Below are 19252 nucleotides of genomic sequence, written 5' to 3' on the forward strand. Positions count from 1 at the left end.
CTTCATGTACATATCTACCTCAAATACCTTATTATTATCTATCCTGATGCCTAGTCACTTTATCCTGCCTTCATGTACATATCTACCTCAAATACCTTATTATTATCTATCCTGATGCCTAGTCACTTTACCCTGCCTTCATGTACATATCTACCTCAAATACCTTATTATTATCTATCCTGATGCCTAGTCACTTTATCCTGCCTTCATGTACATATCTACCTCAAATACCTTATTATTATCTATCCTGATGCCTAGTCACTTTACCCTGCCTTCATGTACATATCTACCTCAAATACCTTATTATTATCTATCCTGATGCCTAGTCACTTTCCCCTGCCTTCATGTACATATCTACCTCAAATACCTTATTATTATCTATCCTGATGCCTAGTCACTTTCCCCTGCCTTCATGTACATATCTACCTCAAATACCTTATTATTATCTATCCTGATGCCTAGTCACTTTCCCCTGCCTTCATGTACATATCTACCTCAAATACCTTATTATCTATCCTGATGCCTAGTCACTTTCCCCTGCCTTCATGTACATATCTACCTCAAATACCTTATTATTATCTATCCTGATGCCTAGTCACTTTCCCCTGCCTTCATGTACATATCTACCTCAAATACCTTATTATTATCTATCCTGATGCCTAGTCACTTTCCCCTGCCTTCATGTACATATCTACCTCAAATACCTTATTATTATCTATCCTGATGCCTAGTCACTTTACCCTGCCTTCATGTACATATCTACCTCAAATACCTTATTATTATCTATCCTGATGCCTAGTCACTTTACCCTGCCTTCATGTACATATCTACCTCAAATACCTTATTATTATCTATCCTGATGCCTAGTCACTTTACCCTGCCTTCATGTACATATCTACCTCAAATACCTTATTATTATCTATCCTGATGCCTAGTCACTTTACCCTGCCTTCATGTACATATCTACCTCAAATACCTTATTATTATCTATCTTGATGCCTAGTCACTTTACCCTGCCTTCATGTACATATCTACCTCAAATACCTTATTATTATCTATCCTGATGCCTAGTCACTTTCCCCTGCCTTCATGTACATATCTACCTCAAATACCTTATTATTATCTATCCTGATGCCTAGTCACTTTACCGTGCCTTCATGTACATATCTACCTCAAATACCTTATTATTATCTATCCTGATGCCTAGTCACTTTACCCTGCCTTCATGTACATATCTACCTCAAATACCTTATTATTATCTATCCTGATGCCTAGTCACTTTACCCTCCCTTCATGTACATATCTACCTCAAATACCTTATTATTATCTATCTTGATGCCTAGTCACTTTACCCTGCCTTCATGTACATATCTACCTCAAATACCTTATTATTATCTATCCTGATGCCTAGTCACTTTCCCCTGCCTTCATGTACATATCTACCTCAAATGCCTTATTATTATCTATCCTGATGCCTAGTCACTTTACCCTGCCTTCATGTACATATCTACCTCAAATACCTTATTATTATCTATCCTGATGCCTAGTCACTTTCCCCTGCCTTCATGTACATATCTACCTCAAATACCTTATTATTATCTATCCTGATGCCTAGTCACTTTCCCCTGCCTTCATGTACATATCTACCTCAAATACCTCGTACCTCTGCACATTGATCTGGTACTGGTACTCCCTGTTTATACCTTATATAGCTCCGTTCTTGTGTATTTTATTCCTCGTGTTACTATTATTATTTTTTTACTCTGCATCGTTGGGAAGGGCTTGTGAGCAAGCAAGTCTACACCCATTGTGTACAGCGCATGTGACACATACAATTAGATTAGATTTTGTGTCTGTCTGAAGTGTGTATTTTCTCTTCTCACAGTGTGTTGCTGTACGCTGTCCTCCTCCAGTGTACGGATGGTTCTCTCCTGCTCGGCCACCAGGCTCCTCAGGTAACTGATCTCCTCTCTCTGGACCCCCAGCTCCCGGCCCCGCCTCAGCTCCTGCAGTCTGACCTCCTCCATCTTCTTGTGCCACTCGTTCACCTTAGAACATTCATATAGAGTAGACAACATGAGGAAAAACATATTTTCAAATGGAAGGCAATAGACTGGAGTTTTTGTGAGGAGGGATAGTTCCTGTACTGGAGTTTGGTGAGGAGGGATAGTTCCAGTACTGGAGATGGGTGAGGAGGGATAGTTTCAGTACTGGAGTTTGGTGAGGAGGGATTGTTCCAGTACTGGAGTTTGGTGAGGAGGGATTGTTCCAGTACTGGACCTCATTCAGAAGAGAAGCTATACAATGACAGAGTTGGACATTTGCAATTAAAAAATGGAGGGATAGCAATAAATGGTCATACCAAGGATCATTTACACTATATATACAAAAGTATGTGGACACCCCTTCAAATTAGTGGATTCGGCTATTTCAGCCATACCCGTTGCTGACAGGCGTATAGCAACAACGGCTCAGCTGCGAAGTGGTAGGCCACATAAGCTCACAGAACGGGGCCGCTGAGTGCTGAAGCGCGTAGCGTGTAAAAATCGCCTGTCCTCGGGTTGCAACACTCACTACCGAGTTCCAAACTGCCTCGGGAAGCAATGTCAACACAAGAACTGTGTGCCGGGAGCTTCATGAAATGGGTTTCCATGGCCGAGCAGCCGCACACAAGCCTAAGATCACCATGTGTCGGCTGGAGTGGTGTAAAGCTCGCCGCCATTGGACTCTGGAGCAGTGGAAACGCGTTCTCTGGAGTGATGAATCACGCTTCACCATCTGGCAGTCCGACGGACGAATCTGGGTTTTGAAGAAGCCAGGAGAACGCTATCTGCCCCAATGTATAATGCCAACTGTAAAGTTTGGTGGCGGAGGAATAATGGTCTGGGGCTGTTTTTCATGGTTCGGGCTAGGCCCCTTAGGTCCAGTGAAGGGAAATGTTAATGCTACAGCGTACAATGACATTCTAGACGATTCTGTGCTTCCAACTTTGTGCTAACAGTTTGGTGAAGGCCCTTTCCTGTTTCAGCATGACAATGCCCCCGTGCACAAAGCGAGGTCCATACAGAAATTGTTTGTTGAGATCAGTGTGGAAGAACTTGACTGGACTGCACAGAGCCCTGACTTCAACCCGATTGAACAACTTTGGGATGAATTGGAATGGTGACTGCGAGCCAGGCCTAATCGCCCAACATCAGCGTCCGACCTCTCTAATGCTCTTGTGGCTGAATGGAAGCAAGTCCCTGCAGCAATGTTCCAACATCTAGTGGAAAGCCTTCCCAGAAGAGTGGAGGCTGTTATAGCAGCAAAAGGGGGACCAACTCCATATTAATGCCCATGATTTTGGAATGAGATATTAAACAAGCAGGTGTCCACATACTTTTGGTCATATAGTGTAGCTATTTGATTTTGAACTTTAGGACCTCTTTAGGTACTCCTCCTCCATTGTAAAAAAGATTTTGGAAGCTATAGAAATGCATTTATTACAGACACCCTAATGCATACTTATATTATGTGAACTGAACATAAAACAAATATTAAAAATAATAATATAAAAACATATTCCTTAAAGTACTTTTCTTTACAGAGTACTAATGTTACTGTCCCCACTACAACAAAGAAATATTTAAATATATGTAATTTTGTCCTTTAAACATTTTATTGAAATACTGTAGAATTCCATTCATTCCTATGGAGGACTGCACCTTCTGTGGAGTACCAATGCTGTGGTTGGTGGCTTCAAAGCCTCTCATTGGCCATTACATAGCATCAGCAATACAGGGTTTATATACAGTGCATTCGAAAAGTATTCAGATCCCTTCCCTTTTTCCACATTTTGTTACGTTACAGCCTTATTCTAAAATTGCTTAAATTAATTGTTTCCCTCATCAATCTACACACAATACCCCATAATTACAAAGTGAAAATAGGTTTTTAGAAAGTTTTGCAAATGTATAAAAAATAAAAAACTGAAATACCTTATTTACATAAGTATGCAGACCCTTTGCTATGAGAATTGAAATTGATCTCAGGTGTACCCTGTTTCCATTGATCATCCTTGATTGGAGTCCACATGTGGTAAATTCAATTGATTGGATATGATTTGGAAAGGCACACACCTGTCTATATAATGTCCCACAGTTGACAGTGCATGTCAGATCAAAAACCAAGCCATGAGGTTGAACGAATTGTCCATAGAGCTCGAGACAGGATTGTTGAGCACAGATCTGGGGAAGGGTACAAAAAATGTTTGCAGCAATGAAGTTCCCCAAGAACACAGTGGCCTCCATCATTGTTAAATGGACGAAGTTTGGAAGCACCAAGACTCTTCCTAGAGCTGGCCGCCCGGCCCAACTGAGCAATCGGGGGAGAAGGGCCTTGGTCAGGGAGGTGACCAAGAACCCGATGGTCACTCTGACAGAGGTCCAGAGTTCCTCTGTGGAGATGGGAGAACCTTCCAGAAGGACAACCATCTCTGCAGCACTCCACCAATCAGGCCTTTATGGTAGAGTGACCAGACTGAAGCCACTCCTCAGTAAAAGGCACATGACAGACCGCTTGGAGTTTGCCAAAAGGCACCTAAAGGACTCTCAGACCATGAAAAACAAGACTCTCTGGTCTGATGAAACCGAGATTGAACTCTTTGGCCTGAATGCCAAGCGTCACGTCTGGAGGAAACCCATCCCTACAGTGAAGCGTGGTGGCAGCATCATGCTTTGGGGATGTTTTTCAGCGGCAGGGACTGGGAAACTAGTGAGGATCGATGGAAAGATGAACGGAGCAAAGTACAGAGAGGTACTTGATGAAAACCTGCTACAGAGCACTCAGGACCTCAGACTGGGACGTAGGTTCACCTTCCAACAGGACAAAGACCCTAAGCACACAGCCAGCACGCAGGAGTAGCTTCAGAACAAGTCTCTGAATGTCCTTGAGTGGCCCAGCCAGAGCCCGGACTTGAACCCAATCGAACATCTCTGGAGAAACCTAAAAATAGCTGTGAAGCGACGCTCCCCATCCAACCTGACAGAGCTTGAGAGGATCTGCAGAGAAGAATGGGAGTAACTCACCAAATACAGGTTTGCCAAGCTTGTAGCGTCATACCAAGAAGACTCGAGGCTGTAATCGCTGCCAAATGTGCTTCAACAAAGGGCTGAGTAAAGGGTCTGAATACTTATGTAAATGTGATATTTCAGTTTTTATTTTTTTTATTTTTTTGCAAAAGAATCAAAAAACCTGCTTTTGCTTTGTCATTATAGGTTATTGTGATGAGGGGAAAAAATGATTTCATCCATTTTAGAATCAGGCTGTAACATAACAAAATGTGGAAAAAGTAAAGGGGTCTGAATACTTTCCGAATGCACTGTACATCATTGGTTCTTGCCCACACACCTTCTGAGCTCCCTTCACATCCTTCAGCGTAGCTATGAGCTCCTCTAACCCTCTCAGCCTCAGCTCCAGCTCCTGGGCCTTCCCCTCCATCCTCCTCCTCTCCTCCTCTGCTCTCCTCTTCTCCTCCTGCGCGGTCCCTCTATCCTCCTGCAGGCGCATCATGGTCTGAGAGAACTTCTCCTGCTGGGCTAAGGGCAGGGCCCCGGCAAACTGCCTGTGGAGAGACTGGATGGTCTGTCGGAGGTGCCTGGCTCGGTTCCGGCCCTCCTTGCGAGCGTGGTACAGGGATTTCTCGCTGGCGTCCAGTTTCTGCTCTGCACGTAGCTTGTAGGCCTCAAGCTGCTGGATCCGTGTGGCGGTGGCCTCTAGCTTCCCCACGGCGGCTGATTCGCTGAGCTGCAGCGCTACGATGTGCTGGTGGAGCTTGGCGATCAGGGCTCTCTCGTCTGACTGGGACTGGGTGGGCAAACAAGCCAGAGCAGGACAAGAGGGACATTTTAGCATCAGCAACAATGCTAGTAGTGAGATATATTTGAGCAACATGGTAGTTAGCTATTCTTACTACCGGTATGCACAATGAATGCCCAGTCATAGTATTCCAACCTAGCCACGCCCACAGCTGTTTATGTTTTAAAAGCAATGGTATCATTGTTAAACTTTGTCAACTATTGACAAGAAGAAGATTTCTCATCTCTCTTGTGGTTGAGTTACTTGAGTAGAATGAGGACAAGTTAGATGAATATGGTTAAATAGGGTTGAATAGCATCCGTGTTGTGTTGTGTTACCTGGTAGTCGAGGACCTGCCTCCTCAGAGCCTCAACCTCCTTCTCTCTGGACTGCTGTCTGGCCTCCAGGGTGGACACCTGCATCTTAGCCACGTCAGACACCTCCCTCAACCTGGATACACAGCATGGGGTTAGCACCTTATCCCATTACCAACTGCCATTATAAAACACAAGCTTACTGGGCAGTAGTAGTAAAGCTTAGTAAATCAGGGATGGGATCAGGGCAACATACATTTAGGCATTAGGCCAGCTTCATTAGACATACTGTACATGTAAATATAACTAGATCACAGGAGGAATTATCACAGATTTGATTTAGTACATACTTTGAGGCCTCCACCTTGAGTTCGGCCTCAGCCTTCTCCAGCTGGGTGATCCTGGCGCGGTCGGCATTGCTGGCGTCTTTAGAGACACTGTCGGCCAGCTCATCTCTCAGCTCCCGCTCCGTTCTCTGGGCCCCCAGGTACTGCTTTGTTAGCTGGGGACCAACAACACTTCAAGTTAGGGGCTCTGTGTCACTATAAAATATGGTCCAGGATACTGCATGGCCTTGTCCAGCAACGTTCTCTACTAAGGACAGGTGTTGAAAATTACCATGATCTATACACACTATCTATGCAGTGCAAATATTATTATTTATTCAATGTGTCCATGTGTTTGTATCTGTCCCAATCCAATAAACTATCAAATGGAAATGAAATTATTGTCCATTGCCACAGGAAACAGACATTAGTTTTTTTGCTTTGTCCCCTCCCTAACTCTCCTACCTCTGCGAACTTGGTCTCCAGCTCCACGTTGCGCTCCTCCACCAGTCTGAGAGAGTTCCTGAGGTGTTCGTACATCTTGTGGGCGTGCTCAGCCCTCTGCCGCTCATTCAGCTCCTTCATCTCCAAGGTGGTGATCCTCCTGGACGTTGATATAATCTCACTGTTGGCCACTGCCTTCGCTGCCTTGTCCATGCTGTTCTCACCACCTGGGAATTCAAAGAATCTTCCAACTGAGATTTCGGAAAAACTCGGAAACTTCAAGAAAGTTCAGGGAACTTTGCAACCCTCGTCAGCAATTATAGGGCTTTGGAGAGACAATAAAGACTCTAAAAGTGAAGTATTTTAAATCTATACACAATACTCAGTTGTGAAGCTTACCTAATGTGTTGATGTGCTCCCAGGCTTGCTCCAGAGTGTGGAGTTTCTCCTTGGTAATCTCCAGCTCTTTATTGAGGGCAGCGATGTGCTCACGGAGGGACATGTTCTCACCCTAAAAGTATAGGGGTAAAATACAGATATGGTCTGGGTCCCCAAAAAGCTCTATAGAGAACTCAATCAATGAAAGAGGAGCCATTGCGTCAATAATTATCCACTAATAATGTTTAATTTGACACCACACAGTTAACTACTAAACGAAAGTTATTTTTCTTCCTCTGCACTAACATGAAGACATTTGAGATTCCACCAAGTCCTGGAAAGAAGATGAGGAGAGGAATATACTGGTTATTGTCCTACCTCTAGGTGTTCTAGGTTGGTGGTCCTCTGCACCAGGTGGTTGTCTTTCTGGAGCATGTCCCTGTATTTCACCGTCAGCTCCGTGTAGTGTTTGTTGGCCCTCTCCAGCTCTGACGAGGGGACGCTGTCATCCAGGGCTTTCTGCAGCGCTGCCAGCTTATACGCTGCCATGTCCTACAAAAGTAGGAAGTAAAAAAATGCTATATCAAGCCTTGTGAAGAAAACGATTGAATTGTGGGTTAAATTATTCTCTATACCAGTCATTAAAGGTATACACTTCAAAGTTATTTCTTGGTAGTATGTCAGTCAAGCGAACCCTTCTACCCTTGAACCTTGTTTTATTGTTCCTGGATAAGTGTATGCAATATGGAAACATTTCAGACAATCAGAGGGGCACGTGTACCTTGTATCTGGTCAAGTATCCTATCCTCTGTGTGACGGAGGCCTGCATGGTGCTGAAGTCATCCCTCAGTTTGTTGTTGTCCTTGCGGAGGTGCTGCTCCTGCTCCAGCAGGGTGGTGTAGCGATGTGTCAGAGACTTCTCGTTCACACGCAGCACCGTCATCCTCCGGGCCGCCTCCGCCACCTGCCTCCGCAGCTCCTCTGGATCCTTCTGCAGTGCCTCCAGCCAGTGCTATTGGACACAGTGTGGATTAGAAATACATGGTAAATAATGTGGAAAGTTTAGAGATACAGTGTTTGTGCCACTGTAACTCTAATGAGCAATGTTTGGCTCTGTCACTCACATTGAACTCTTTGATCTTCACTGTGTCCACTTGCTTCTGCTCCTCCAGCTTGTTCTTCATCTCTGTGAATGTCTCCATCTTCTTCTGCCAGGCCTCCTTCTCACTACACCATCATAACACACAGAGATAAGTTAGAGGTTCAAATGACACAGACTTTTCTGGTGCCCTAAAAATAGGGGGCTGGGTTAGTGTTAATATTCTGAACAATAATGGCAGAGTCCATGTTGATCTTTTCAAGCATAAGGGGGTGTTCTGATTTGGTAGGTACGCAGAACCACTGTCATACTGTACATGTACAGTTAGTTTGGTCCTCTAGCTGCAGATCATCTCAACCAACTGCTCTACTGTACCTTTGGTGCTCCTTGTAGAGGAGTCCCTGCTGATGGCGAATCACAGCAAACTTCCCCTTGTACTCCTCCAAGGCTGCCACCAGCTGCTGGCTCCACTCCTCTTTGTTTTTCATCTCCTAAAAAATAACATTATGTGTGAAAATGTCTCTCAGATCATTTGGGAGATGTGTTACAGAGAAAAATACAATAAATAGTGCGTGTTTGAGATTGACTGCACTGCAGTCGCCCGACTGCTTTGTTGTCAATCTCAAACACAATCGATTAGGCTAACGGTGACGGGCGGAGTTGGGTGAGACTGACCTGTAACAGTCGAACGGCATACTCATTCAGAGAGCTGATGACCTCAGTGCTGGATAGGGCCATGTCGTCAGGGAGATTCAGGGTCCTAAAGATCACCCCGCCCCCTCTGGACTTTCTCAGCGCCTCCATATCGCCCTCCAAACGGGTCACCTGACCAACAGAGATAGAAGGGAAACAGTTTACATTTTGGCACCTATTATAGATTTAGTCTTAAATGGTATCAATGGCAGCAGTACAGTGCACATTTACTAGACATTCGAAAGACTGCAATGAAAAAGACACAGATACGCAACAATATCCATGGAACAACTTAACGATGGAATCCACAGTAGGGGGAAACAGAGCCACTGTCCGCCCCACCACCGTAGGGGGAAACAGAGCCACTGTCCGCCCCACCACCGTAGGGGGAAACAGAGCCACTGTCCGCCCCACCACCGTAGGGGGAAACAGAGCCACTGTCCACCCCACCACCGTAGGGGGAAACAGAGCCACTGTCCGCCCCACCACCGTAGGGGGAAACAGAGCCACTGTCCGCCCCAACACCGTAGGGGGAAACAGAGCCACTGTCCGCCCCACCACCGTAGGGGGGAAACAGAGCCACTGTCCGCCCCAACACCATAGGGGGAAACAGAGCCACTGTCCGCCCCACCACCGTAAGGGGAAACAGAGCCACTGTCCGCCCCACCACCGTAGGGGGAAACAGAGCCACTGTCCGCCCCACCACCGTAGGGGGAAACAGAGCCACTGTCCGCCCCACCACCGTTGTTATTGTTTTTGTTTTGTTGACAAAGCGGAGGTGAGGAGCGTCACGCAGCATGGTAAAAAATATTTTCTGTACATTTTCTGCTGTTCTATCACACGTGCAACGATGTCAGAGGAGAAAATAAACAGTGCTCGTCGTTTGCAGTAACTTCTTTGTTACTGTAATATTGCAGACGGACGTGTCAGTTTCACCAATTAAGGATTCCAGCTTTAAGCTATTGAGGTGGAGTGGAATTACAGTGCCTGTATGTTTGAGGTTTATATGGATTGGGTGACATTACTACTTAACATTGAGTTATTCATAGCCTGCAGGTACCTGACTGTTTCTGCCATTAACAGCACTACATTGTTGCCTTGACAAACAGTCTGCCTGTGGCAAGATAATATATAACAAGTTGACAAAATAAATAAATAGACAGACATTATTTGGCCCTTTGTGAAAAATGTATCTACACTCATAAAACAGCAAAATGTCATTCTGTGGCTTTCTCATAACTTGCCCTACATACTGTACAGTAAGTGCAACCAGCCAGCTGGATACCTTTTCTTTGGCTTTGACCAGTTGACTCATGGCGCTGGCAGCTTCCTCCCGAGCTGACCTCATTTCCTGTCTGATCTCGTCGTTCCTTCCTGTCAGCTGGTCTACCTGGGCCTTCAGGTGGAGGCTGGCGTCAAACTTCCCATCAGAGTTCTTCATCTCTATTGCCTGGAACATGGCGGAGCAGGGTTGGGGTCAATTCCATTTCAATTCAGGGCATTAATGGAAATTCTAATTTTCCTCATTGATACAAAAATAAGAACAATAGAGTGACAACATATCAAATGTGGACAGCTGTGATGGTGCTACTGGCTACACTTACCTGGACCAGCTTCTCCAGAATGGGGATAGAGACAGAAGCTTGTGAGGAGGGGGTTTTCTGTTCAGTATCCTGGATGGTCTGAAGGATCTCCTTCAAACCTTGTTCTAGGTGCTTGTTCTCCTTAAACAAGTTTTCCACTAAGGAACACAGAGAGAAGACAGCAGCGCTTATCCAACTGTGTTCAGGGATTCCTTTGGACATCCATGTTTCTCACTCAATGCATTGACAGTACCTAGTCCTTTACTAGGAAATAGTATTGAGGAAGACATAGTGTGCATTTCTGACAGCGTATAGCGTGAAATGCTGTGAGTAGCCATAAAACTACTTCAACCTTTCCTACTATACGATATACCCCCAGTTTGTACATACATTTGGATTTAAACTGAGATGACAGGGTCCTCTGATGCTCCAACTCTCTCTCCTTATGGTTCAGCTCTCTCCTCAGATGCTCATACTGTAAAACACGTGGGAAAGGATGTATATAAGACAGTATATAGCCTACATAAACCATTCACAGGGGGAAAAACTGGCAGCAAGAAAAATGTCAGGGTGATGTCTTTGGTGACGTCATGGTTAGGTCATATACTGATTGATAAAGGCCATTTTTAAACGTCTTTTAAGCGACCAGAATCTCCTTCTGTCATCTAACCTTGCGTTTGATCTCCTCCTCATCTGCAGAACTGAAGGTTGGTGTTGGTTTGAAGGATCTGGTGGGCTTGGTTTGGTCTTCAAGCAATGAGCTGGTCACTGTGTTCCCTATGATGGAGAAAAGTGGGTTTATCAGCACAAAAATACAGACAGACTTAGTTAAATGGGGGATGAAATACAAATAACTACTAACTTGTTATCAGTACTCGTATGGCATGCTGGCTAACCAACTCATATATCCCTCCTATAGTTTTGTAGCAGGGAGTGGATATTTACCTTTGTCCTTTACCATTCGCCTGATTTGTTTCTTCAGTTCAAGTCTCTCCTCTTCCAGTCGTTCGATCTGTGGATTCAAATGGGGTCATGAGGGAATCAGGGCCACTGTCTGAGCTAAAGGTTTTGTTCCAAATGGCACCATATTCCCTTTATAGTACACTACTTTTAACCAGTGTCCATAGTATAGTGCACTATGTAGGGAATATGGTACCAAATGGGACACAACCAAATTGACATCAAGAGGTTCCTTCCCATCCCAATTTACCTCTTTGGTGAGAACCTGGTTCTCTGCTTTGAACTGCCTCTGTTTCAGGGATTTGGTTCTTCTGAATTCTGTCAGATCCACTTCCTCTTTGGGCTCCAGACCTTATGAAAGAGGATGATGGATGAATACAAAAACTGAATGAAAGGATATCCAACAATGAAAATGTCTAGCTAATGAGGTCATTCACTAACTTTATGAAATATACAGTGCATTCGGAAAGTATTCAGACCCCTTGACTTTTTCCACATTTTGTTACGTTACAGCCTTATTCTAAAATTGATTTTTTTTTTTTTAAACATTTCCTCAGCAATCTACACACAATACCCCATAATGACAAAGCGAAAACAGGTTTTTAGATAAAACATTATTTATTTATTTATTTTTTATCAATGGAAATAGAGTGGGGGAAAAAAGTATTAGTCAGACACCAAAAGTTCTCCCACTTAAAAAGATGAGAGAGGCCTGTCATTTTCATCATAGGTACACGTCAACTATGACAGACAAATTGAGAGAAAGAAAATCCTGAAAATCACATTGTAGGATTTTTAATGAATTTATTTGCAAATTATGGTGGAAAATAAGTATTTGGTCACCTACAAACAAGCAAGATTTCTGGCTCTCACAGACCTGTAACTTCTTCTTTAAGAGGCTCCTCTGTCCTCCACTCGTTACCTGTATTAATGGCACTTGTTATCAGTATAAAAAACACCTGTCCACAACCTCAAACAGTCACACTCCAAACTCCACTATGGCCAAGACCAAAGAGCTGTCAAAGGACACCAGAAACAAAATGTAGACCTGCACCAGGCTGGGAAGACTGAATCTGCAATAGGTAAGCAGCTTGGTTTGAAGAAATCAACTGTGGGAGCAATTATTAGGAAATGGAAGACATACAAGACCACTGATAATCTCCCTCGATCTGGGGCTCCACGCAAGATCTCACCCCGTGGGGTCAAAATGATCACAAGAACGGTGAGCAAAAATCCCAGAACCACACGGGGGGACCTAGTGAATGACCTGCAGAGAGCTGGGACCAAAGTAACAAAGCCTACCATCAGTAACACACTACGCCGCCAGGGACTCAAATCCTGCAGTGCCAGACGTGTCCCCCTGCTTAAGCCAGTACATGTCCAGGCCCGTCTGAAGTTTGCTAGAGTGCATTTGGATGATCCAGAAGAGGATTGGGAGAATGTCATATGGTAAGATGAAACCAAAATATAACTTTTTGGTAAAAACTCAACTCGTCGTGTTTGGAGGACAAAGAATGCTGAGTTGCATCCAAAGAACACCATACCTACTATGAAGCATGGGGATGGAAACATCATGCTTTGGGGCTGTTTTTCTGCAAAGGGACTAGGACGACTGATCCGTGTAAAGGAAAGAATGAATGGGGCCATGTATCGTGAGATTTTGAGTGAAAACCTCCTTCCATCAGCAAGGGCATTGAAGATGAAACGTGGCTGGGTCTTTCAGCATGACAATGATCCCAAACACACCGCCCGGGCAACGAAGGAGTGGCTTCGGAAGAAGCATTTCAAGGTCCTGGAGTGGCCTAGCCAGTCTCCAGATCTCAACCCCATAGAAAATCTTTGGAGGGAGTTGAAAGTCTGTGTTGCCCAGCGACAGCCCCAAAACATCACTGCTCTAGAGGAGATCTGCATGGAGGAATGGGCCAAAATACCAGCAACAGTGTGTGAAAACCTTGTGAAGACTTACAGAAAACGTTTGACCTGTGTCATTGTCAACAAAGGGTATATAACAAAGTATTGAGAAACTTTTGTTATTGACCAAATACTTATTTTCCACCATAATTTGCAAATAAATTCATTAAAAATCCTACAATGTGATTTTCTGGAGAAAAAACATCTCATTTTGTCTGTCATAGTTGACGTGTACCTATGATGAAAATTACAGGCCTCTCATCTTTTTAAGTGGGAGAACTTGCACAATTGGTGGCTGACTAAATAAAATGTTTCCCCACTGTACCTTATTTACATAAGTATTACTATGAGACTCGAAAATTGAGCTCAGGTGCATCCTGTTTCCATTAATCATCCTTGAGATGTTTCTACAACTTGATTGGAGTCCACCTGTGGTAAATTCAATTGATTGGACATGATTTGGAAAGGCACGCACCTGTCTATATAAGGTCCCACAGTTGACAGTGCATGTCAGAGCAAAAACCAAGCCATGAGGTCGAAGGAATTGTACGTAGAGCTTCGAGACAGGATTGTGTCGAGGCACAGATCTGGGGAAGGGTACTTCTGCAGCATTGAATGTCCCCAAGAACACAGTGGCCTCCATTTTTTAAAATGGAACCACCAAGACCCTTCCTAGAGCTGGCCGCCCGGCCAAACTGAGCAATCGTGGGAGAAGGGCCTTGGTCAGGGAGGTGACCAAGAACCTGATGGTCACTCTGACAGCGCTCCAGAGTTCCTCTGTGGAGATGGGAGAACCTTCCAAAAGGACAACCATCTCTGCAGCACTCCACCAATCAGGCCTTTATGGTAAAGTGGCCAGATGGAAGCCACTCCTCAGTAAAAGGCACATGACAGCCCGCTTGAAGAGACTCGCAGACCATGAGAAACAAGATGCTCTGGTCTGATGAAACCAAGATTGAACTCTTTGGCCTGAATGCCAAGCGTCACATCTGGAGGAAATCTGGTGGCAGCATCATGCTGTGGGGATGTTTTCAGCGGCAGGGACTGGCAGACTAGTCAGGATCGAGGCAAAGATGAATGGAGCAAAGTACAGAGAGATCCTTGATGAAAACCTGCTCCAGAGCGCTCAGGACCTCAGACTGGGGCGAAGGTTCACCTTCCAACAGGACAACAACCCTAAGCACACAGCCAAAACAACGCAGGAGTGGCTTCGGGACAAGTCTCTGAATGTCCTTGAGTGGCCCAGCCAGAGCCCGGACTTGAACCCGATCGAACATCTCTGGAGAGACCTGAAAATAGCTGTTCAGCAATGCTCCCCATCCAACCTGACAGAGCTTGAGAGGATCTGCAGAGAAGAATGGGAGAAACTCCCCAAATACAGGCGTGCCAAGCTTGTAGCGTCATACCCAAGAACACTCAATGCTGTAATCGCTGGCAAAGGTGCTTCAACAAAGCTTAAAGCTTAAACTATGTATTTAGATTGTAGTTAGGTATTGTAGGTAGTTATCGTGGGTTGTTGTATGTAATTATTGTAGGTTAGTATTGTATTCGACTGAGCCCGGTGAAGCACGAAGCTAGCTAACCCACTACCTGGACTAGCTAGCGGGTAACTACTGGTAACTATTTGCAACTGTGGATAGTTGTTTCACGCCTGAGAGTACCTGTAATTACGCCAGCTAGCTGCCTACAATAGTTACATACAATAATGCCTACCATTCAGCTGTTTTTCTAACCTCATTGTCTGAAGCGTAACGTTAGGTAGTAAGTGGCTACTGTGCTTGAAATTTAGCTAGCTTGTTGCTACCTGGATAGCTACTAAACAATGGCTGGAACGACCTAGCGAACAGACGCGAACTGGCTGAGTCAATTCAGTGGCTAGCTTTGCACTTGGCTAGCTAACAGTAACTGCTAGGGGTAAGTTATAACCTACATTTGTGTTTTGTTTTTACATACTGGTAGCCAGAGTCGTTCAATGGAATTCGGGACATGGGTGACTAATTAACGTTAGCTTGGCTGTGTGTTCGTGCCGTGGGAGGAGGGGTTTCTTCTTTGTCTGAAAGCAATGGCTAGCTAGTATGCTAACTATTCTAGCTAACTAACTGGCTGAATAAGTTGACGACGGACTCGCTCAAGCTGTCGGGACTAACCCACAACGTTAGACACAGACACGAATGATCTGCTTGGCGTGTTGACACACTGGTGGTTTGTTGTGGCCGAGTATTGGTGCTAAACCGTGTTGTTGGAGTCCAGCATGCTAGTTGGCTGTGGCGTCATATGACTAGGTGCCCTGGACGATTTTCACGGAAGAATACTGTACCAAGTTAGCTAGCTGAATAAACTAAGTTAGTCTAATCCTAGAAAACATTGAACCGCTGTAGTTTACAACAATTTTAGTTTCTGAGGTGGAAGTTGGGAGAGTTATATTTGGGTGTTTCAGTGAAACATAAGTGAGGGAGGCCCCACTCTCTCCTTTCCCAGATGTTTAGTTCATTTCATTCCGATCTCCTTTGCATTATTGTAGCCATTTTCTGTAGCCTGTCAACTATGCCTCTGTCTATCCCTGTTCTCTCCTCTCCGCACAGGCTATACAAACGGCTCACACCGCGTGGCTGCTGCCTCTCTAACCTGGTGGTCCCTGCACGCACCACCCACATGGAGTTCCAGGTCTCAGGCAGCCTCTGGAACTGCCGTTCTGCTGCCAACAAGGCAGAGCCTATGCTACCCTCCAGTCCCTCGAATTCTTGGCGCTGACGGAAACATGGATTACCACTGAAAACACTGCTACTCCTACTGCTCTCTCCTCGTCTGACCATGTGTTCTCGCATACCCTGAGAGCATCTGGTCAGCGGGGTGGTGGCACAGGAATCCTCATCTCTCCCAAGTGGACATTCTCTCTTTTCCCCCTGACCCATCTGTCTATCTCCTCATTTGAATTCCATGCTGTCACAGTCACTAGCCCATTCAAGCTTAACATCCTTGTCATTTATCGCCCTCCAGGTTCCCTTGGAGAGTTCATCAATGAGCTTGACGCCTTGATAAGTTCCTTTCCTGAGGATGGCTCACCCCTCACAGTTCTGGGTGACTTCAACCTCCCTACGTCTACCTTTGACTCATTTCTCTCTGCCTCCTTCTTTCCACTCCTCTCCTCTTTTGACCTCACCCTCTCACCGTCCCCCCCAACTCACAAGGCAGGCAAAAGACGCTTGACCTCATCTTTACTAGATGCTGTTCTTCTACTAATCTCACTGCAACTCCCCTCCATGTCTCCGACCACTACTTTGTATCCTTTTCTCTCTCGCTCTCCTCCAACACTACTCACTCTGCCCCTACTCAGATGGTAATGCGCCGTCGCAAACTTCGCTCTCTCTCTCCCGCTACTCTCTCCTCTTCCATCCTATCATCTCTTCCCTCTGCTCAATCCTTCTCCCTCCAATCTCCTGATTCTGCCTCCTCAACCCTCCTCTCCTCCCTTTCTGCATCCTTTGACTCTCTATGTCCCCTATCCTCCCGGCCGGCTCGGTCCTCCCCTCCTGCTCCGTGGCTTGATGACTCATTGCAAGCTCACAGAACAGGGCTCCGAGCAGCCGAGCGGAAATGGAGGAAAACTAGACTCCCTGCGGACCTGGCATCTTTTCACTCCCTCCTCTCTACATTTTCTTAATCTGTTTCTGCTGCTAAAGCCACTTTCTACCACTCTAAATTCCAAGCATCTGCCTCTAACCCTAGGAAGCTCTTTGCCACCTTCTCCTCCCTGCTGAATCCCCCCCCCCCCTCCCCCCTCCTTCCTCTCTGTGGATGACTTCGTCAACCATTTTGAAAAGAAGGTTGACGACATCCGATCCTCGTTTGTTAAGTCAAATGACACTGCTGGTCCTGCTCACACTGCCCTACCCTATACTTTGACTTCTTTCTCCCCTCTCTCTCCAGATAAAATCTTGCGACTTGTGACGGCCGGCCGCCCAACAACCTGCCTGCTTGACCCTATCCCCTCCTCTCTTCTCCAGACCATCTCCGGTGACCTTCTCCCTTACCTCACCTCGCTCATCAACTCATCCTTGACCGCTGGCTATGTCCCTTCCGTCTTCAAGAGAGCGAGAGTTGCACCCCTTCTCAAAAAACCAACACTCGATCCCTCTGATGTCAACAACTACAGACCAGTATCCCTTCTTTCTTTTCTCTCCAAAACTCTTGAGCGTGCCGTCTTTAGCCAACTCTCTTGCTATCTCTCTCAGAATGACCTTCTTGATCCAAACCAGTCAGGTTTCAAGACTGGTCATTCAACTGAGACTGCTCTTCTCTGTGTCACGGAGGCTCTCCGCACTGCTAAAGCTAACTTTCTCTCCTCTGCTCTTGTCCTTCTAGACCTGTCTGCTGCCTTTGATACTGTGAACCATCAGATCCTCCTCTCCACCCTCTCCGAGTTGGGCATCTCCGGCGCGGCTCAATCTTGGATTGCGTCCTACCTGACCGGTCGCTCCTACCAAGTGGCGAGAATCTGTCCCCGCACCACGTGCTCTCACCACTGGTGTCCCCCAGGGCTCAGTTCTAGGCCCTCTCCTATTCTCGCTATACACCAAGTCACTTGGCTCTGTCATATCCTCACATGGCCTCTCCTATCATTGCTACGCAGACGATACACAACTAATCTTCTCCTTTCCCCCTTCTGATAACCAGGTGGCGAATCGCATCTCTGCATGTCTGGCAGACATATCAGTGTGGATGACGGATCACCACCTCAAGCTGAACCTCGGCAAGACGGAGCTGCTCTTCCTCCCGGGGAAGGACTGCCCGTTCCATGATCTTGCCATCACGGTTGACAACTCCGTTGTGTCCTCCTCTCAGAGTTCGAAGAGCCTTGGCGTGACCCTGGACAACACCCTGTCGTTCTCCGCTAACATCAAGGCGGTGACCCGATCCTGTAGGTTCATGCCCTACAACATTCGGAGAGTACGACCCTGCCTTACACAGGAAGCGGCACAGGTCCTAATCCAGGCACTTGTCATCTCCCGTCTGGATTACTGCAACTCGCTGTTGGCTGGGCTCCCTGCCTGTGCCATTAAACCCCTACAACTCATCCAGAATGCCGCAGCCCGTCTGGTGTTCAACCTTCCCAAGTTCTCTCACGTCACCCCGCTCCTCCGCACACTCCACTGGCTTCCAGTTGAAGCTCGCATCTGCTACAAGACCATGGTGCTTGCCTACGGAGCTGTGTGGGGAACTGCACCTCCGTACCTTCAGGCTCTGATCAGTCCCTACACCCAAACGAGGGCATTGCGTTCATCCACCTCTGGCCTGCTGGCCCCACTACCTCTGCGGAAGCACAGTTCCCGCTCAGCCCAGTCAAAACTGTTCGCTGCTCTGGCACCCCAATGGTGGAACAAGCTCCCTCACGACACCAGGACAGCGGAGTCACTCACCACCTTCCGGAGACACTTGAAACCCCACCTCTTTAAGGAATACCTGGGATAGGATAAAGTAATCCCTCTACCCCCCTTACCCCACCCCCCCAAAAAATAAAATAAAACATATTGTAAAGTGGTTATCCCACTGGCTATAAGGTGAATGCACCAATTTGTAAGTCGCTCTGGATAAGAGCGTCTGCTAAATGATGTAAATGTAAATGTACTGAGTAAAGCGTCTGAATACTTTGTAAATGTGATATTTCAGTTGTTGTTTTAAGAAATATATAATTTAGCATCAAGTTTCTAA

At 45.9% G+C, this 19252-nt stretch overlaps 1 protein-coding gene across 2 annotated transcripts in view; it reads right to left on the bottom strand.

Moving 5' to 3' along the window:
* The window catches only part of cep290 (centrosomal protein 290), a 55912-nt gene that overhangs the window by 24300 nt on the left and 12360 nt on the right, over positions 1-19252 (bottom strand). For both annotated transcript variants that reach the window (XM_041837033.2, XM_041837032.2), the window contains 17 exons: positions 11883-11983; positions 11618-11684; positions 11343-11449; positions 11063-11147; positions 10694-10830; positions 10375-10539; positions 9072-9221; positions 8772-8887; positions 8422-8524; positions 8079-8309; positions 7676-7849; positions 7319-7430; positions 6941-7146; positions 6500-6651; positions 6174-6285; positions 5389-5844; positions 1884-2048 (listed from right to left, as the gene is read on the bottom strand). In XM_041837033.2, coding sequence (XP_041692967.2) covers positions 1884-2048; positions 5389-5844; positions 6174-6285; positions 6500-6651; positions 6941-7146; positions 7319-7430; positions 7676-7849; positions 8079-8309; positions 8422-8524; positions 8772-8887; positions 9072-9221; positions 10375-10539; positions 10694-10830; positions 11063-11147; positions 11343-11449; positions 11618-11684; positions 11883-11983 — 2639 coding nt within the window. The remainder of the gene's footprint in view (positions 1-1883; positions 2049-5388; positions 5845-6173; positions 6286-6499; positions 6652-6940; positions 7147-7318; positions 7431-7675; positions 7850-8078; positions 8310-8421; positions 8525-8771; positions 8888-9071; positions 9222-10374; positions 10540-10693; positions 10831-11062; positions 11148-11342; positions 11450-11617; positions 11685-11882; positions 11984-19252) is intronic.

This window comes from Coregonus clupeaformis, chromosome 19 (genome assembly GCF_020615455.1).
Source record: "Coregonus clupeaformis isolate EN_2021a chromosome 19, ASM2061545v1, whole genome shotgun sequence".
NCBI classification, from domain to species: domain Eukaryota; kingdom Metazoa; phylum Chordata; class Actinopteri; order Salmoniformes; family Salmonidae; genus Coregonus; species Coregonus clupeaformis.